The sequence below is a fragment of the Chionomys nivalis genome, chromosome 10, assembly GCF_950005125.1.
Source record: "Chionomys nivalis chromosome 10, mChiNiv1.1, whole genome shotgun sequence".
Classification (NCBI taxonomy): domain Eukaryota; kingdom Metazoa; phylum Chordata; class Mammalia; order Rodentia; family Cricetidae; genus Chionomys; species Chionomys nivalis.
Window position 1 is genome coordinate 53,187,282 of NC_080095.1, and position 20,515 is coordinate 53,207,796.

At 46.9% G+C, this 20,515-nt stretch overlaps 1 protein-coding gene across 2 annotated transcripts in view; it reads right to left on the reverse strand.

The window, feature by feature from the left end:
* Positions 1 to 12,294: 12,294 nt before the first annotated feature.
* Positions 12,295 to 20,515, reverse strand: part of Frmd6 (FERM domain containing 6) — a 71,676-nt gene continuing 63,455 nt past the window's right edge. For both annotated transcript variants that reach the window (XM_057782694.1, XM_057782693.1), the window contains exons 12-14: positions 20,028 to 20,159; positions 17,303 to 17,394; positions 12,295 to 15,124 (exon numbers count right to left, since the gene is read on the reverse strand). In XM_057782694.1, the coding sequence (XP_057638677.1) occupies positions 14,840 to 15,124; positions 17,303 to 17,394; positions 20,028 to 20,159 (509 nt within the window). In that variant the 3' untranslated portion in view covers positions 12,295 to 14,839. The remainder of the gene's footprint in view (positions 15,125 to 17,302; positions 17,395 to 20,027; positions 20,160 to 20,515) is intronic.

Sequence of the window (20,515 nt, forward strand, 5' to 3'; positions counted from 1 at the left end):
TCCTGTGTTGGATTTAATTTTCCTCTTATTTCCTCAGCAAAACACCTGTATTCTCTGTGTGTGTGTGTGTGTGTGTGTGTGTTCTACCTCTACCTTCCGAAATCAAAAGGTACATTGTTTTAGGTCAAAAACTCATGTGGAAACAAGGGAGAACTCATAGAATGAGCAGCAGCCGTGTGAGTGAGTGCCGGCTCATTGTTGAGTACTCCTGGGACCTGGGCAGAACCTGTGGGACCCACTGAAACCCACCAAGGGATGCAAACATTTAAGCCATGTGACTTACATGTGGCTCCCCACCCCCATATCCACCATGATAAAAATTATAAAAAGAAAACAAGTTTTGAAAAATAAAGACTTAGAGTTTTGCTTGCACTTGCCCCTGGACACAGATAGAGACCCGTCTGTCACCCTCCAATGTTAGCCCACCTGTGTATGCTGTGGCAGAGGTGCAGTTAGACACCAGGGATCCTGGCTTTCAGTCTGGCGTTCCTGCCACTGGGCAAGGGTGTGATTTTTATTAGGTTACTTCAAGTCAGAATTCATACCTACGGATGAAATCATACTAGTTAAGAGACCAAGAAAAACCCCTTTTGGGTCCACCTCAGTGCTGTTAATGACCGTCTTAGCCCTCAGTGTGACACGGGTCTCTCCACTTTCTGCTCTTTCTGCTGTACCAGGTTTCTTGCAGATCCGGGTAGCCCTGGGGCTGGACTAGAGGTTGTTAATAGCTATTGAAATGGAGGCTATCAACCACAAGATGGCGCTCGACCCTATTCTTTCAGAAGTTGGTCAAACTGGAAGTTAAAACAGCGTTTCCAATCAGATGACAAAGTACTTATTTTTCAAAACTTGCCTCCGTCACTCCTGAAATACTAAGGATATGCCAGAAAGCACCAAAAAGACTCTGCTTTGGATGGGACCTGAAGGGTGGAGGAAGACGGAGTGCACAGGCCCTGCAGAGTGTCTTGGAAGAAGCACAGCCTGCCTGCTTAGTGGCTACCTTGTGGTCTTTGTTCCCACACAGTCAGGTGGAGGTGAACAGGGAGCCAGGGAATCAACAAGCTGATGCAGCCTCCTAGGCTGCTGTTGGCAAGAGCCGCAGTGAAGTTCAGGTGGAGTTTCCAAGCCTATCATTTATTTTCCCCTGGAGTTGCTCTTGTGAACTGCTCTCTCTGACCACCAGAGGTCAGGCTGCAGTCAGGAATAGGCAGGATCCAGAAAGCCCAGCTCCAAGTGAACCCCCCTCCCGCACCCTACCTTCACACAACCCCACCCAGCCAGCCCCTGCAGTTCCTCTAGATTCTCCCAGGCTTGCTGAACACCCAGTAGTGACAGCAGGACTTCTCTCCTGTTCGTAACTGACATGAGCAGATATAACAGAAGCTGCCTGCAATCAGATTAAGGCTCCAGAAAACCGCTCCCCTTTTCCACAAAACTATGCTTGGGAGTCACTCATCTGCCAATCAAGGAGGTGAGAGAGATATTCTATAAGCCAATTCCTTGTCTTGCTCACCGTTCTGAAAACCGGGGTGCGACCAGGAGTCTGTATGCCACGCCATCTCTGCCTGTGGTTCTGTTCATCATTCCTGAACAGCAACACCCACCCAGGGCTGTCCCCAGGCTGAGCCTTTGACTGGGGGCCATGCCAAAGAAAGGACCATTGTCTCCCTAGGTCTGAAAGCCACAGAATGTGGGGATACTGGACCATCTGAAGACACAAAATTGCATATGGTGACATTAACACCCTGACTGGGATGAAAGAGAATTTTCACTGTCCTGTGCACAGTGAAGATCACTGGGAGCTGGTCTGCCCTCCCCAGGTGCTTAGAGCGCTGTGTTCCTTCTGGTCGCTTCTGAGAGCTGGTTTCTTTCTTTCATCCCGTTTGGTGTGCTTCCATCTTCCCAGTGCCCGACAAAAGCATCTTGTATTGTGATGTGGTTCAGCTGTCCACTCAGGATAATGCTTGCTTGTTGCCCTTAGGTGATAAAACGTAATCCACAACACGAACACCCTGGTACCCCAGCAGCTTCCCAGGATGGAGATGGAGGGAAATCAACATCAAGTAGGAAAAAAATCCATCCTAAGATCAGCTCCCCCACCCAATAAAAAACAATGTAACTTAGGATGAATACAAGTTTTCTTCTGTAGTTGAATGTTACTATATTCACCTACTTAAATCCATCACAAGCCTGCTGTTCCACATAGCTGATCCAGAAGCTGGATGGGGTATGTGTGCTCCGGATACAGCAGGTTTCCAAGAGGGGTCAGAGGATGGATGGGTGGCTCTGGGCTGCATCCTGGGGCAGTTAGGACTAGCTCTTCCGTTAGCAAGCCTTCTCAGAGCCTACGCTCTGAAGCCGTGATGTAAGAGGAGACCATCAAAGAATAACAGATAAATAAATGGGTCATTGAGTCGAAATCAGAGGTTAGCACAGGGTGCTACTGAAAAATCTCTGCAGGGTAGGAACACCATAGAAGCCAACTTTACTATTGGGGGCAGGAGAGAACGGTCAGGAGAGCCACCAGCTAAGACCAGAATGGAGAGATGACCAGAGGAAGAGTCCCAAGGGGGGACCTATTTGAGATCTATCCTACTCACCTGGCTTCCTGACACGTGACTACGGAACTTCTGCTTGTTGCCAAGCTCAGTAAGAATTGGGTCTCTTTCTATGCCAGGCCCAGCACTAACTAGGTTTTTAGGATGCCATTGCAAATGGGCGTGTGTGTGTGTGTGTTTCCTGTACCTATGAGTACAACTTACTGCAATTTTTAAAGGATAAAGAAAGCTCTGTTAACTGTCACCATCTAATAAATTCACCACGTCACCGTCCCTGATGATCTCCATCCCTTCCTTTACTTGCCATCGCTCTCTGGAGACGGCTGGGATGAGAGATGGCAATGACTTATGGGAGAACCCCGCCCTGGTCTTCTGCGCCTCCTGCTGCACCAGCTCGGCACAGACGGAGGCTGTTAGGGGTTTCAACACTCATTCCAGACCCCGAGGTGCAGAGGCTTTCCTTTGCTTCTGAATTTAGGGACAGAGGAGGAGGAAGAACTAAGGTAGAGAGGGCTACCTGGGGTCATAGCCAGCCTGGGCGCATCTGGCAGGCTTCTGAGAGGGGTCAAAAGATGGATGGATGTATCACGGTCCTGCAGCACCCCTGGAGGTTCAGATTGGCGTTTCCCAAAGCTCCCATGCTGCTTCCGCACCTCTTTTAGGTTGATGAGTCCTTGAACTAGGGTGGACTGGTTCACAAACTTGTGGTGAGCATCCCCTCAACTCCAGGTACCCCACCCTCTGTGTCTTCAGCCCCTCCATCTGAATACAGGGGCTCAGATTCCACTTTATGTCTTTGGCCCTCTAGAGGCTTGAAGCTGAAACTGGAGGCAGAGCCAGCCCCAGTGCCAGGTGGAACAATTGACTTGGATCCTTTCAACAGGGCATTGGGTTACCAGACACCCATCTGCTGGCTATGCTCACCGAGGAAACCGGAGCCAGATCGTTCTCAGGGGGCCTCAGCGCCACGCTTCCTTGCCTGCCCAGAAAAGGCGAGCCGCCTCACCTTCTGGCACCTTCCGACCGACAACTCCCATGTGCCCCTCAAAGGCCTTTTCATTAATATCCCAACACCTCGCAGAAAAACCCGAATTCACTGGCAGGAAGAGTCGACCTCCGGAGGAGTGGCACCCACGGCTAGATCTTTTCTACACAAATACAGCAACGCTTCCCAGACAGAAGCCACATAACCACCTCATCATCACCATCGCCTCTTTGTGGCTTTCAACAAGAACAGTTGTGGTTAGTATGTGAAACAATTCTGATCGCTTTAAAAAGAAAAATTAGCCAGGTGGTTGTGACACACGACTTTAATCCTAGCATTTGAAAGGCAGAGGCAGGCGGATATCTGAGTTCGAGGCCAGCCTGGTCTACAGAGTGAGTTCCAGGACAGCCAGGGCTACACAGAGAAACCCTGTCTCAGAAATTATATATATATATATATATATATATATATATATATATATATATATATATATGGAAAAATAAAAAATTGTATCCAAGTGGTGCATTAGTATAATTTAAAAGTCAGAGCTGCTACGGGGCGCCATCTTCACATGCCAATGGTTTCAACCCACAATCCCTTTTCAGAAAAAAAGGATTTCATCCACACTTTTAAAATATCATTTTAAATAATATCTGCATTCTGCTTTTTTAGGCTTCTTCCTTCCCTTTGGGCTAGTAGCAGCTTTCTCATAGGAAAGGTGAGACTGTCCCATTGCCCTCTCCACACAATCTCTCCCCAGGCACAATTTCCTCCTCCAGGACTAATACTTCAGCTAGCAGTGTTGGCTCCCGGAGCAGGCGGTGTTTCCCCTGAGCCTAGCAGCTCTGATGGCGCCCTCAGTTAGTATTCCTTTGTGTGCTCATCTAGATTTGTATCGCTGACCTTTTTTATGTTTTTCACAGAGCTATAAACCTCCCATATCACTCTTTAAAAAGCCAAGCACATTATGAGACTTTGAAAATTGCCTGATGATCTTTCCTGAACTGGTCTTCATTACTTGTTTTCTGGGTGTTTCCGCTTTTTTTTTTTTTTCTAGTTTGGACAAGCCTATCTTCATCTGGAGTCATTTCTTGTAAGCTTTCTTTCTCCAGATTGTCAGTGTGAACCAGCTGTCTTTCCATGTCTGCAGGTCCTGGATGCCTGCAGGTCCTGGATATCTGGGGTCCTGGATATCTGAGGTTCTGCATATCTGAGGTCCTGGATATCTGGGGTCCTGGATATCTGAGGTTCTGCATATCTGAGGTCCTGGATATCTGGGGTCCTGGATATCTGAGGTCCTGGATATCTGAGGTTCTGCATATCTGGGGTCCTGGATATCTGGGGTCCTGGATATCTGGGGTCCTGGATATTTGGGGTCCTGGATATCTGGGGTCCTGGATATCTGAGGTCCTGGATATCTGGGGTCCTGGATATCTGAGGTTCTGCATATCTGGGGTTCTGGATATCTGGGGTCCTGGATATCTGGGGTCCTGGATATTTGGGGTCCTGGATATCTGGGGTCCTGGATATCTGAGGTCCTGGATATCTGGGGTCCTGGATATCTGAGGTTCTGCATATCTGAGGTCCTGGATATCTGGGGTCCTGGATATCTGGGGTCCTGGATAGCTGAGGTCCTGGATGTCCACACCCTCTTATTTTCTTTCTTTCCCTCTTGCCCTCTTGACCTTCTGTTCCTGTTTTCTGGGGGACTCCCTTTCTCTCCCAACTCTTCACTTAAACATTATACAGCTCTGTTTCTGGAACTCTCCCTTCTCTCTGTGGCAGCTCTAATGTTCCACACACAGCACTTAATCTACCTCCGACAAAGTCCTCTAAAATCTGTTCTCTGATTCATCTATTTTTAATTTTTAAAACTTACATTTATTTAATGAAGGTGTTCCTGTGTGTGTGTGTGTGTACATTTGAAGGTCAGAGGACAACATGTAGAAGTCAGTTTCTCCTTCTACCAACCAGGTTCTGGTGTTCAAACTTGGGTCATCAGGCATCACAGTAAACACCTTTGCCTGCTAGGTTACCCCTCCGGTCTATGCTGTTGTTCTAAAATACTGATTTCCTGAGAAGAATGTCGTTTAGAAGAGAACAGCAAAGGTCTTCTTTTCATGCATGTGGCCTGTCTCTTCTGATTTACTCGTAGCTTTGCTAAGTGTCCTTCATGATCATTTGCCACACACTTCCCATGTAAGCAGACACAGACAGCCACATGACTTTTCCTCAGACCATGCTACTAGAGAGGGTTTGTTTCAGCCACTGAGAGGTGTCAGCGGGGCAGGAGTGGTGGCAGCAGAGCAGCTCACACCACAGCAGCTGGCAGGTACAGAAAGAGCCTCATCTTCATTTGTGTCTTCAGCCCAAGGGATGGTGCACGCCACACTCAGTCCGGTTCTTTGCCCGCTAGTTAATCCTTTCTGAAATGTCCGTTCAGATACACCAGGAGTGTGCCTTTCTAACCTAGGCAATTTTTCAATTCAGTCAGGCTGACAATCAAGCTTGTCCTTCATGGATAGCCAGGGAGTCCAAACCAGCCTGCTACTTGTAGTTTTGTTTTGGTGCATGTGTGTGTGGGGGTGTGTGTGTGTGCGACTATCTCTTTATTTGGAACAGATCCATGATCCTTTGCGCCTATGTTGTCTAGGGCTGTGCTCAAGCTATAATGGCAGAGGTATGTAGTTCTAACACACTTCACGTGTTAGGTAAATGTTCATTTATTGACCTTTAAATATGTAGTTCTACCACACTTCATGTGGTAGATAAATGTTCATTTATTGGCCTTTTATAGAAAACACATTTCTAGTTCTTTTGATAGTATATTTTCATCTTTCCTGTGCTATTATTGCCAGACACCTTCTTTCCATATATGCTTATATGTGTGTATATATATGTATATATGTATGTATATATATGCATATAAACTTTGTAATACATTGCTTTGGTTTTTGCTTCAACCCTTCAGTCTTGAGTGCCTCCTCAGTGTTTTCTCGGCTCACTAGGTCTCTTCATCCCCACTGGCAGAGGTGCAGACAGCTCCCACCCTGGCTAAGCTCCAGGGTTTTGTCTATTCTGCTTTCTGTGGGTTCTTTCAGTGCTGAGTGTTTTCCTCGTGTGTACCAAGTCCTCAGTTCTGTCTCCTCCGCCTTGGTACTCAACCCCGTGAGCTCTCGCCCCTTCACTTTACTTGTCTCCTCACCTTTCCTTTCTCATTCAAGGGGGCCCTGGGCTCTCCTGGGTGCCATCCCCCTGCTGTGGCCTGGAAGCTCTCCAAGGCACTAATCAGGGCATTGACAATGATGCCCATTTCCCGTCTCTGTGCCTGCCCACTGTCAACCATTGGCAACTATCTAAAAAAAAGATAAAATTTTTAAAATTAGTTAAGGCAAGCTAGCCTTCATCACTCCATCGTGGTTGCCATGGCTCATTTTGGTTGCAGCTGATGGGAATAACATACGTCATTGCAGCTGATAGGAATAACATACGTCACTGCAGCTGATGGGAATAACATACGTCATTGCAGCTGGTGGGAATAACATACGTCACTGCAGCTGATGGAATAGCATACGCTATTGCAGCTGATGGGAATAACATACGTCATTGCAGCTGATGGGAATAACATACATTATTGCAGCTGATGGGAATAACATACGTCACCGCAGCTGATGGGAATAACATACGTCACTGCAGCTGATGGGAATAACATACGTCACTGCAGCTGATGGGAATAACATACGTCATTGCAGCTGATGGGGGATAACATACGTCACTGCAGCTGATGGGAATAACATACATCACTGCAGCTGATGGGAATAACATACGTCATTGCAGCTGATGGAAATAACATACGTCACTGCAGCTGATGGGAATAACATACGTTATTGCAGCTGATGGGAATAACATACGTTATTGCAGCTGATGGGAATAACATACATCATTGCAGCTGATAGGAATAACATACGTCATTGCAGCTGATGGGAATAACATACATCATTGCAGCTGATGGGAATAACATACATCACTGCAGCTGATGGGAATAACATACGTCATTGCAGCTGATGGAAATAACATACGTCACTGCAGCTGATGGGAATAACATACGTCATTGCAGCTGATGGGAATAACATACGTTATTGCAGCTGATGGGAATAACATACGTCATTGCAGCTGATAGGAATAACATACGTCATTGCAGCTGATGGGAATAACATACGTTATTGCAGCTCTACATTCTAGGGACACAGCAGATCAACTTATTTCGGCCTTCCATTAAATCCTCATTAAATCGCACTTACCTTATCTCACCCACGGTGACAGGACGTGACACCAACAACTTAGGACTCATGACTCTGAGACCCTGACCCCAGTGGCAGTGGGACCGGGTCCTGCCTGTAGCAGTTGAGGAATGCTTGTGTCCCTTTGACAGATGGGGAAGCCCCTTGATTTTTAAGACACGCATTGGGAGTTAATGGGTGAGTGTGCGTGCTGAAAGGTTCCCTTTAATTCAGTCTTGGGCTGGGTCCACAGGAGGGTGCCACCTCTATTCAAGGTAAGTCTCCCTTCAGCTAACCGTCCCTGGGAAAGTCCTCAAAGGCACATCAAAAGGTGTGTCTCACTAATGCTCAGGATTTTTACTCATCCAATTAAGTTAAAAATTAATCAGCATAACCATCGCCCCTGTTCATATTGCTGTTGCATTTCAGAGCCTTCACGTAAGTTCCTTAGCTTTTCTGAAACACTTCCCCTACCCTGAGACCATTCAGTGGTAGACTCTTCAGGCTCTGAGCAGCTCCTAGCCCTTCCTTTCACCTCTGTGGATCTGAAGATGATATTTTCTAGGCCTTTCTCCCATGATGCCAGATCTTCTAGTGCTGCTCTGAACTTGGGGGGTTGGAGGTGAAGATTCTTCAGCTCCAAGACAAGTGCTTCACCTGGCCTGGCTTACCTGACGCTAATTTCTCTGTGTATTATAGCTGAGCACAGAGGAGCCATGAGAAGGGAAACCTGAGATTTCACTCTCGCCTTGCAGGGTCTGCTGTCTTCTTTGCACCTGTTTGTGGGGGTCACCTCTGCTTGTGGGGGGCACTCCACCTACTTTCTTTGACAGATGGTTACTAATGTACATGGTTAAAAAAAAAAAAAAAGAAAAAGAAATCTCTAATAATATCCCTGGACAAAACAGGCATTTTCAGGCCAGTAAGGGAAGTGGGATGTGTGTTCTAAATGTCAGACGATCAATTTAGAAGCACACTTGGAACACGATTCCTTTCCCATCTGAGAGCTGTCTGTTCCAAGAAAATCAGCCTCTTGCAGTGATGACGGCGACACATGGAGGAGTCCTCAGCTGATTACAGCTGATACCAGATGGGTAAACATCCAGCCCATGTAATAAGGTGGTTAATTATAGCTCTGCCATGTTTATAGAATTCGATTAATCTCTTGAGCGTATTTAATTTTGTCACCTACAATGGCTCAGGGCATCTATCTGAGCAGGACTTCTGAGAAGTCATGCTCCTGTGTTGACTCTACACGCATGCCTTAAGAATCAAAGGGCTAGGTGGGGTAGCTTGCTTTCATTACCTTCTGCTTGGGGATAAATCTACACAAAGCATCTGAGAAATGCTGAGGCAAATGAAACAGTGGCAGGGGATTTAAGAACATCTGAGGGCACTCCCTGATCCCCACCCTTACACTCAATTACAGGGCCCAGCACTCTCCCCTAGTGAGAGAGGATGCATTCAGATGTTCTGGAACAGTGAGCCCACTGCCTCATCTGAACTCGAATCCCTCTAGCAGTTGTACTGACAAAGGAATGTTATTCTCACAAAATGTGATATGCTTGGATGCCCTGGAGACCCAGCCCATCCCAAGCAAGGATCATGGCAGTTTGGGGGCAATGGCCTGACTGGTTCATACTGCTCAGGTTCAGCTCCAGACAACAGGCTCAACCCTTGTGCATCTTAGTTTACCTCAAACTACCCTGGATGAAACTGGCCAGATGCCCAGGCTAGCCCTGGGTCAGGGCTGATTTATGTTCTATAGGTCTTCTTAATGGGCAGCTGAGACTGAAGAGGGTAGGGAACCGGTAGCCACTGGGACTGTTTTTTAACAAAGTATTCACAAGGCGTACTTGTCACTCATAATTGAGTTGTAGATAACCGTCATCTTCCCAGGCCCTCTGCCAAGCGCACAACTGTCTGCTCTTAGCGGGTGAGAAGACTGTGTCTAACAGCCCTTGGATTCTGCTACCCCATGGCCGCATCCCATTCAGACTCTCGCCATCCTCTCTAGTCTGGCTTCCCCTCCCTAACCATCTGTAAGCACCATTCCGTTGTTTATCTCAAACCAACACACATTTTCTTCCTTCCATACCATCTGTCAGTGACTCCTTCCATCGATGAAACAAAACAAAACCCAGTGTCTTCTCTCTGTACTCAAGATCTTTCACCACTATGCAGAAGAGTCACCAGGTCCCTAGAGTTCCTCACAGGGCCCCAGAAGACCCCTGCCGTGCGAATTTCAAGTCTTTGGCTAGCCCCATCCTGCCAGGAGGCCCCTATTGAAGCATAGTCTTCCCCCCAAAAGCCTCTGCTCTCCCACTCTTTAAGCCCAATCCTTCATCGCTTTTAGGTTAAGGCAAAACCTGAGCCTTGTACATGCCTGGCATATCGGGTGCTAAAAAGCAAATTACTTAATTAGCACTTTTTACTTTCACCCCTAAAATGTGGTTCTTCCCCTCAGCATCTGTTTTCTCTAAGGGCTTTGGTTAGGTTGGTAGGTACAATGGGAAAGGTTTTGTGTAGATTTGGGTTTAAAACTGATTCATGGGGCTGGAGAGATGGCCCAGCAGTTCAGAGCAGTCCCGGCATCCACATGGCGACACACTTGCTCACCTGTAACGCCAGCTCCAGAGGACCTGCGGCTTCCTCCAGCCTGTGCTGGCTTCAGGCGTGCACACGGTACTCATACATACATGCAGACAAGATTACTCAGACATAAAAATTTAAATGCCATGGTACCATTCACTAGCGACAGGGTCTTGAGCAAGATTCACTGTTTCCTCAGTGGTGAAATGCGGGTGATAATTCCTTCAATCGCCTGAGGATTAGACAAGACGGATGTAGCACTGGATGAATAACAAGTAGCCTGACTTTTTTTCCCATTGACTTCTTCAATTTACTCTGCAACATTCATGAATAACACCCCACTACAAAATTCTGGTTTTAGCTAGGCCTGATGATACAGGCCTGTAATTCATTCAGTAGGCTGAGACAGGAGGATCATGAGTTTAAGGCCAGCCTGGGCAACTCAGTGAGAGCCTGCCTTGGGGGTGGGGTGGGGTGGAGACTAGGGGGCCAGAATTGGGGGTTGGAATCCCAGAAGCCACATAAATGCTGGGTAGGTGTGGTGGCCACCTGTAATCCCAGCCCTTGGAAGGCAGGGATAGGGCCTAGGCAGTTTGGCTAGCTAGACTAGCTGAGGTTAGTGACTTCCAGGTTCAGCACGAGACCTGCCCCAATAAAGTGGAGAAAGATTAAGGAAGACAGTCAGTGTTAACTTTGGGCCTACACATGTATTCGTGCACACACACAGAAACATCACACATAAGCAAAAAACCATGGGCTGCCGGGCGGTGGTGGCGCACGCCTTTAATCCCAGCACTTGGGAGGCAGAGGCAGGCGGATCTCTGTGAGTTCGAGACCAGCCTGGTCTACAAGAGCTAGTTCCAGGACAGGCTCCAAAACCACAGAGAAACCCTGTCTCGAAAAAAAAAAAAAAAAAAAAAAACCATGGGCTATAGCTCAGTGGTACAGTGCCTGCTAGCCTGCTTGGGGCCCTAACTCCAAACCTGAGTGTTACCCCCCCACACACACACACTCCCATACCCATCCCTCACTGTGGACTCTAGGCTTCTAAATGACTATCCCAGAAGAGTTAAATGCCTGAAGTTCTGAAAGCTCTTGCTTCTCATCCTACTCACCAGGGTATCTTATTACTTTAATTTCTCAAACAGTCCTTTGAATTATTACTGCCTCTTTGGAGCCGAGAAAATCAGAGCAGAGGTAAGGTCTTGTCTTTGAGAGCAGAGGTAAGGGCTTGTCTTTGAGGGCAAGCGAGGCTCTGCAGAGATCATCTTTAGACACTAATTCCTGGCTCCTTCCCTTTATGCCTCAGGGCCTCCAGCCTCGCGAATGCAACCACTTAAAAACAACTGACAGTTTTAAATGTCTAAAGTTACTGCCTTTTTTTTTTCTTTTTTAAGAATCAGGGAGATACCTTAGTGGATAAAGGTACTTACTGCTGAGCCCAATAACCTGAGTGCGATTCCCAGAACCCACATGACGGAAGAACCAATTCCTGCAAGTTGTCACCTGACCTCTATACAGGCACTGTGGTCTATGTGCACCCCCCCCTCCACACACACCTTTGAGCCTCTGATGAGACAGAGACAGCGGTGTGTGTCTTTGCCACAGTATCTGGAAAAGCCCTCGAAACCTTGGTTCACCCTAGCTGGCAGGACTCGCCACCTCACAGACATGAGGATTAACGTGTGCAGCCCCAATCTGGCAACACAGGCCTGGCAAGACGGCAAAACTCAGCATCCTCTCTCACCGCCCTCCACGAGGGTGTCTTAAACATCCTCTACAGTGGGACAGAAGAGCACAGAGAATGCATACAAGCACTTCTTCCTGGTTCCTGCTGAACGTGAAGCCGAATAACAAAAGACACCTTAAAGGCCAAAAAGTTAACTTTATTGACTTCCGATCTCACCATGAAACACCTATAAGAAATAATTACAAAATAATGCGAGTTTTTTTTTTTAACATACTTTCAGTATCATCCCAACATGGTGATCCTTTCACAGAAAGGATTATTTACAGCTTACTGAGATATAAAGCTCACTGTGGCAAATACAAACGCGGTGACATGGAGCGGTGACATGTTCCGACCTGGTCTATGTACCAGTCATCAACATGTTAACCAATGCAGCATCAACAACAGCTGTGTCGTTTTCTTTTCTTTTATTTTTAAAAACAATTTCCCAATACAAAAATGCCAATTATTCAAAGTGGGTTTTCACATAGCTACCTGTGTACGAGTCTACCATGGACCACAAAATTACAAATGTTCCCTAGCAGGTTTCCTCTTTGAAAAATCTGTAAGGCTATTTCCCAAATCCAGCCAAAGGAGAGGGAAGGAAAAGCAACACCCCGGCAGAACCCTGGAGACTGGATTCTGGAGCAGAGAGGAAAAAGAATACAGAGTACAACCTGTTCAATTAAATAACTATTTTATCTTTGTATCTGCAAGCGCTGCTGAGGGCCATGGGAACACACGGCACGGCGACCGGGGCTCTCAAGAAGACCAACTCCACCAGGGCCTGGCCCCTAAGCGTCTATGAAAAAATGGTGAGATTATGTAATGACTCATAAGCAAAAGAAGTCATTAAGTCATCCCTTCAACTTCCAGCCTTCTGCAAGGAGACTGAGATATATTCTGGTATCTGAGACTTTGGTTCTTCTAAAAAGCATTTGACAACAGCAAAAATAATGTCATGGCCACAGAACTTTTTTCTTCTGTTCTTCTTTTTAAGGGGTCCGGTGAGAGTTACTGGGTGACATTCTGCGGCAGCTGTGCCTGCACAGGAGGGCAGCATGGTGGGGCAGCCCCGTGGCCGCCACCGGTGCTGTAACACTGACTCCCACACACAGGGAGCACTGCTTAAGTTCTGCCGTGCCCTATGTCTATTTCTTCGTTACTTGAAAACATAATTTTGTAGAAAAATATGAGCTTCTTTAGAAAATAATACATTTTTTAATAAAACCTGGCAGATAGCAAAAATGGAGTATCAAAATATGGTAAACAAATGTTGCAAAATACTAAACCATTAAAAACACCCCCTAGAAAGACATTGTGCTGTGAAGTCCTCTCCCGAAGTGCGAGCAACATTTCACTGCATGTCAAGTTGCTAAACTCGTCCCCTGGCTTGCTCTTACCACACACTGTAACAGTAGCAGGGCAGTGACCGTCTTCTTAAACATGGCCCACTCACCATCACTAATATCCCCTGTATACTTTTATTTCAAAGTTAATAAAAATACTCTCTTGGATCAGTGGGCTCCAGTCCTACTGTGCATTACTTCTGCCTGGTAAACTTTACAAGAAAAGACCGTGTCACCCGGGCCCCATCCACAAGAGCCCGATTTGAATTGACCTGGGGTAGGACCCAGGCTTGTTTTAAAAGCTCCCCAGAGGAAGTCTTATGATGCAATCGGGGTTGAGAATCTTGGCCAAAGGCACACAAGGAAAGTCACTCTTAACTCTACATTTATCAACTGATTGTCTGTGGCTACCATTCTTTCCATAATGCACCCTCAACATTAAACAAGGGATTCTATGTGTGCAAGACATACAGGGAAATCCAAATGAAGAGTCATTAGGCTTCAAACACATATAAACACACAGAGTTCCATGTGTCTACACATGTGTGACATATACACACAGTTAGGGTATCTTTTTAAAGCAGAAACTAGCATTGCCACTATTAAAAAAACAACAAAGAAAATACCACCAAACAAACTTTTTCTAAGACATTTCCACTGTTTTTTTTTTTTTTAACATATACCAGCTTTGTAAACTCCACAAAATGCACCATGTCACGGACACAAGCAAATCCCAGAGCTTCCTGGAAGACCAGCACAGTGGGCGTGGCACTGTGTGAAGGAGTCCCAGCATGCGTCTCCAGGGCTCTGAGTAGCACTTCCATTGTACACGCATCTTTGGCTAGAACCCCAGACTCCCACCACTCTGTCGGTGTTCATTTTGGGCCAGCCTCTGTGAGGCAGCCATGGCTATAGACCTAAGAATGACTCTCTGTAAAAGAAGAGAGAACTTCCATCTGTCCTCCCTCAAGACATAAGCGCTCCATGAGGGAGTGGTTAAAAAAAAATACACAAACAAACAGATAAGCCTAACATCTTCCATGTGAATAACTAGAAAACAAGGGATGAACACATACCACAGCCTAAGCCTGGAAGCTGGGCAAGCTCTAAAGCACACTTTCCCCCAAAGGGTCAATAAACATCCGGGCACTTGTCTGCCTTTTACATTCTGTGTATCTTTTACCTCTGCATAATACTTAAAGTGCATTGTCCCAAGGCTTTCGTTTCCATCGTGGATATTATAAAGAAAGAGCTAAATTTGGGGTGAAAAAAATATGGCACAAATAATATGTGAAGGACCTCGGACTCCACAGCCTCCAGCAGACAGCAGCTGCCCGCAGTGAGGCTTATACGACGAACTCCGGGACCTCATCGTGAGTGAGGTCCAGGGAGAAGTATTTGCTGGTTCTTTTGACTGGGAAAGTGTCTTGGATGTTGACGCACTGTTGAGCCAAGCAGCTGTTGCAGTAGAGACCGTCCTCCTCCAGTCCATGGCCACACCCGAAGGTGTAACTCTGTGCAGTGTCCTGACACAGGCCTGCGATGCGCAGGAAGTCTTTCTGGTACAGCCTGATGTCATCGAGGCTCAGGCTGTGTCGATCGGTGGAAGTCTTTGGTTTCCGACATATTGTCTGCAAGACAAGGAAGGGCGAGAAGACGCGGTGATGTGGACTGCCTGGGAAGGTAGTGTCTCTGGCCAGCCGCGGCAAAAGCGTAAAATGTCAAGTAGTCCTTCTGTGTTACAAAGTGCTTTCCTACCCACGGCTTCTGCGGGAAGGAACTTCGATCGACTATTTAAATCAGTGTGCCTGTATTCTGCCTAGACACTCAGCTGGGACGAACTGTGTAGTGTCCCTCCCCAGTCCATAGAGCCAACACAAAGACTGGTGGGCAGCTCCTCCTAGCACTTGAGAAATGCAGCAATTACTGCAAAAGAAGGCTATAAAGATAGAAGTACTGCTTTTCTTCCATCAGGACAGGGCAGTTCAACTTGCTAACACCCTTCCTGTTTGTGTCTATTAATATTTTAATAAGAAATGGAAAAGCAATTATCACTCAAGAAACACAGCTTGAAGAAGCAAGTTCTAGAGTCCAGAATATAGAGCTCTTGCTGCCAAAAGCTGGGAGGAAGCTGGGGCTGCAAAGACGGCTTAGCTGTTAAGAGAATGGGCTACTCTTGCAGAAAACCCGGTTCAGTTCCCAGTGCCCACAGCAGTGGCTCACATAACTGCTTGTAACTCTGGCTCCTAAGACCCGCCACTCTCTTCTGTCCTCTACAGGTACCTGCATGCATGTGCACACACATGCACACTAAGAAAAAATAAATTTCGAAATACAGAATGAAAAAAACAGCAGTTCTGGCCAGAGAGGGCCTGTCCTTCCAAATGGTACCAGTAGGTGGCAGGCCTTTGGAATTCATTATCCAAGTGGTCCTTGTGTAATAGAGAAGGTAACACTGGCTGGGAGAGTAACACAGATGGGAGATGCTTACTGGGTGATGTGAAGAAACTAGACAGTCTAAGCTTGTTGTTTGGCACCACAAGGAACATCTTGTCGGAAAAAGACTCCACTTTTCTAGACATTAACATTCCAGGAGCACATTTTGCTAAAAAGGGGTCACATATGAGAGATACTGGCTATATGGAATGTCCCCTTAAACTTGATATAGTCTTCCCAGGTCTCAAAAAGAGCTCAGACATGGAATTATTTGGTTATTACCAGAAACCCTCAAGGCACACAAATGTCCCAGAGCTGTAGGTTTGGCATTTGCTGCTTAGCTGTGATACCTGTGACATCCGTGTACAGTGTAGTATATACGGGGTGGCAGAACTTGGGTTCCAATTTTCCATGCTACACCTACTGTTTAATATCGGGATTCTAGAATTATATAAGTATGTCTACATTTTTAAAGAGTTGTACCAGCGGCCACAGCCAGCAGACAGTGTAGCTCAGCATCAGTGGCCACAGCCTCAGACAGTGTAAATGTAGCTTAGCATCAGTGGCCACAGCCGGCAGACAGTGTAGCTTGTAGCTCAGCATCAGTGGCCACAGCCGCAGACAGGGTAGCTCAGCATACTTTGGAAATTCAGTGAAACTGCCCTGCTAGTTACACACTCAACAATGATCTTCCCATCTGCTGAGGTGGCCAGTTAACCATGACACACACTAACACAAACATACACCTTCTCAGATGCACACAAGCAGTTATCCAGAAGCCTACTGACCAGAGAGGTTCCCACCTAAAGAGAGTGTATGACAAAGTACACAATTATCCAAATAAAACCCAAATATAAGTGGAACTAGCAAGCAAGATGCAAATAAATTCAGAATATAGTGAGCTGTATGTAACTGGTCACGACTTGTTTCCTTCTGGCTGTTTTTTGCTCATTTGTAGGAACTGCAGTCCTATGCAAGCAAGTGATGGTCTGAATAGGAATGATTGGCCCATAGGAAGTGGCACTATTAGGAGGTGTGACCTTGTTGGAGGAAGTGCATCACTGTGAAGGTGGGCTTTGAGGTCTTATATGCTCAAGCTATACCCCATGTGGCCCACAGTTCACTTCCTGCTGCCTGTGGATCATGATGTAGACCTCTCAGCTCCTCTCCAGGACCATGTCTGCCTGCCTGCTGCCATGTTTTCCTGCCATGTTGATAAGGGACTAAACCTCTGAACTAAGCCAGCTCCAATTGCATGTCATCCTTTATAAGAGTTGCCGTGGTCAATGTGTCTCTTTACAGCAACAGAAACCCTATGAAGGCAGAATGCCTACAACTCCAGTTCACAATATAAAGGTTTCAATGCCCAGTACCTGTGGAAGGGAGTCGGTGCTCTGTCCACGCAGCTTGACAACCGTTTCTGAAGAGCTGGAGGTGGAAGAGCTGATTTCTTTCACAATTAACCCTGAGGTAGAACAGAAAGAACGATGAACCTCCTCCACATTTTCTGACAAGGCCAGCTGTGACCATTTCTGAGGACTCTCATGGTGGCTCCTCGGTGGCTCACAGCTAGTGGCACCCACTCTTTGCTAGGAAGCAGAGGGCGATGAGTAAGGGTCAGCTGGGGTGGGGAGGTTCAGGAGTAAGTTGTTCACAGCGTGAGAAGAGGCCTGGCCTCGTCTCCGCGTCTCCCTTCTCCTCTCCATGTATCACAGTGTGCAGCATGTGTATCACAGTGTGCAGCATGTGTATCTCCATGTGAAGCATGTGTATCTCCATGTGCAGCATGTGTATCACAGTGTGCAGCATGTGTATCTCCATGTGCAGCATGTGTATCACAGTGTGCAGCATGTGTATCACAGTGTGCAGCATGTGTATCACAGTGTGCAGCATGTGTATCTCCATGTGCAGCATGTGTATCACAGTGTGCAGCATGTGTATCTCCATGTGCAGCATGTGTATCTCCATGTGCAACATGTGTATCACAGTGTGCAGCATGTGTATCTCCATGTGCAGCACCAACATAATCTCCTAGCTTTGGGTCTATGTGGACATTAGGAGTGAGGACGTCGGCCTCTGCAATCAGGTGGCTGGGGAGCTGGAACCTGCCCAGATAATTAACTGACTGTGTATCCTGGCCAATCTTCAAGTCTCCCCACATCTCATTAGCTTCCTTCTACAAACAGGGCCGCTACTCAACTAGTATTTTCGTGATGGTTAAACAGTAATGGACAAAAGGGTCAGGAGCTCCCGCTGGCCAACAGGTCACTATGACCACAGTCCCCATGGCAGATCCCAGTGGGAAGAGATCAAGATGGAGATGGCAGTGAGAACTCAGCACCGGGTCTCAGAGATCAACGCAGCCCTTAATCACCTCTGGGCCTCGAGGAAACCTCCATTTCCAGGACCAGAAATGCAAGGATGATAGTCTCCGTTCTGACTTTAACATGGGAGTGATGCACTCTCCAAAAACGTTCCAGAGGCTAAAATCACCAACCCGTGCTGGATACTGGACCAAACACCACTGAAACAAGTGAGGACCAGCAGAGGCGTAAAGACGATGGCTCAGAGGGACACACACCCCTACCACCCCACTGCCAGCAGCCTATAGAGCCTAGCATGCACCTTGTAAATACAGAGGATTCAGTAAGCAGCTCAACTGAAACATGAGCCGTGAAGCCGTTCCTGGCTTATACAAAGGTGCTTTAGATGCTCTTGCTTGGGATGCAGTGTGAGCCCCTGAATAGATCCCACAGGACTGAAGGGCTCGTGCACCATTGGGTATGTAGGATGAATCTGTGTGGGCTCTCTGGTAATGTTCTTGGCTCCTATGCCTGTGAACACTCCTCCACACTCAGATCCGCCACTGAAGAAGTCAGAGTCAGGCATGGCTGCCCTCATCAGTCCTCAATCCACCATGAGAGTGCAAAGGCCATGCTCATGTGGTACAGAAAGTGGAGAACTGGGGTGATGCGAGGAGCAACTGAAAGCATCCGTGACCCCATCAAAGTCACGTTTTTATGTGTTCTATGTAAACAGTTTTAGTTATATCACTTTTATATAACTTGTATTTTTGTTGCTTAGCTTTTGAATTCTGTGTAGTATCCTTTGAAAACTCATGTAGAGGCTATCTAATGCTCAATGTCTAGTGATCAGATAATTCAACTAGTCACTGTTTGCCTTCTTCACTATTAAAAAGGTATATCAAATATTAACAGCCATACTATTTAAATTCTGTTTCTATTCAAAATTACAAATAAGGATCCAGGGTCCCTTTATGGGGAGCTGGCTCCCTAAATCTTAAGTCTTAAGAACAGACCCGTGATAGAGGTACACAGAGGTTTTAAAACAAACTCACACTGCTGACTTCAGATGGTGGAAATATGCATTACAGAATATTATACAACCCTAGTGTTGAAGTTACTGTGAAGGCACATTTTCTAGAAGAATTCATGCAAATATGCAATTTAAGAATGTCCACCTCTGTGAATGACAGCATGGTCTACAGAGCGAATTCTAGGGGAGCCTGGAATTTGAGATAGAGAAAGCCTATCTCAAACAAACAAATAAACAACAACAAAAGAGAAAAAAAAAGACTATCAAAAAACTACACTGTTTTTTCTTGCAGATTCTTTTCTTCATATAATACAGTGGGGGACACAGACTAAACCTGGAGACCTGACTTCTGTTTCTAGCCATGGACACTTGTCTCTTTAATCTCTATATACTTCTCATGTACACAAGGAAAGAGGCCAGACTGAAGGGTCTCCAAGGTTCCCTCTGGGGCCACAGGGTTCTCTAATTATCAGGTTGATAATAGCAAGGAGGGAGATGGGAGAAGGAAAGAAAAAAGTCAGTCACCCTATAGCACAGCGTGGTCCACAGCCTGTGTAAAAGATGCTAATGCTCCTTCCTGGTATCCCCCGCCCTCAAACACGCGTGCACGCGTGAGCGCACACACACAGACACACTTTCTACAGACGGCACCTGGCCTTGTGACGGTCAAGTGACCCAGAGTGGCTGCTCTCCATGGTGAACTGAGCAGGCCCACTCTCCTCCTAGTCTCAGAGCCACACGTGGGCTGCTGTGAGAGCTCACCCGAGTGCCCGTTCAGCTTCCTTGACAGGAGCATGTCCTCTGTGATGTAGATGCACACGTCGGGGCTGACTTCCAGTGACTCTTCTGTCATTGGCTCCAGGTCCCTGGGGTCATCGACCAGCATCTCTATTTCTGACACAGAAAGGGAAGAAGACACTGAATGATCCCAAGGAAAATGAAGACCATACCCACAGCCACATTACACTGCGAGGGCGGCCAGGTAAACAGCCACACTGAGAATGAACTGAGAGCGCGACACTCTCAGTCTAGGTTCCTTCTGAAGGATCGCTGGTGCTGCCGCAGCCTCTGTGCCACAATCTGCCATCAACCGCTCCACCCTTTACGCTGTAGGGTCATGCGGCACTGACCCGAGGCTAACTGATGCTGACGGGTCATTAGCACCAGGGCAAGGACTGCTGACCCATGCCCACCTGAGCGCCCCAAAGCGGCTGCTGTGGAGTCCCGTGCAGCGTTTAGGGGCCTAACAT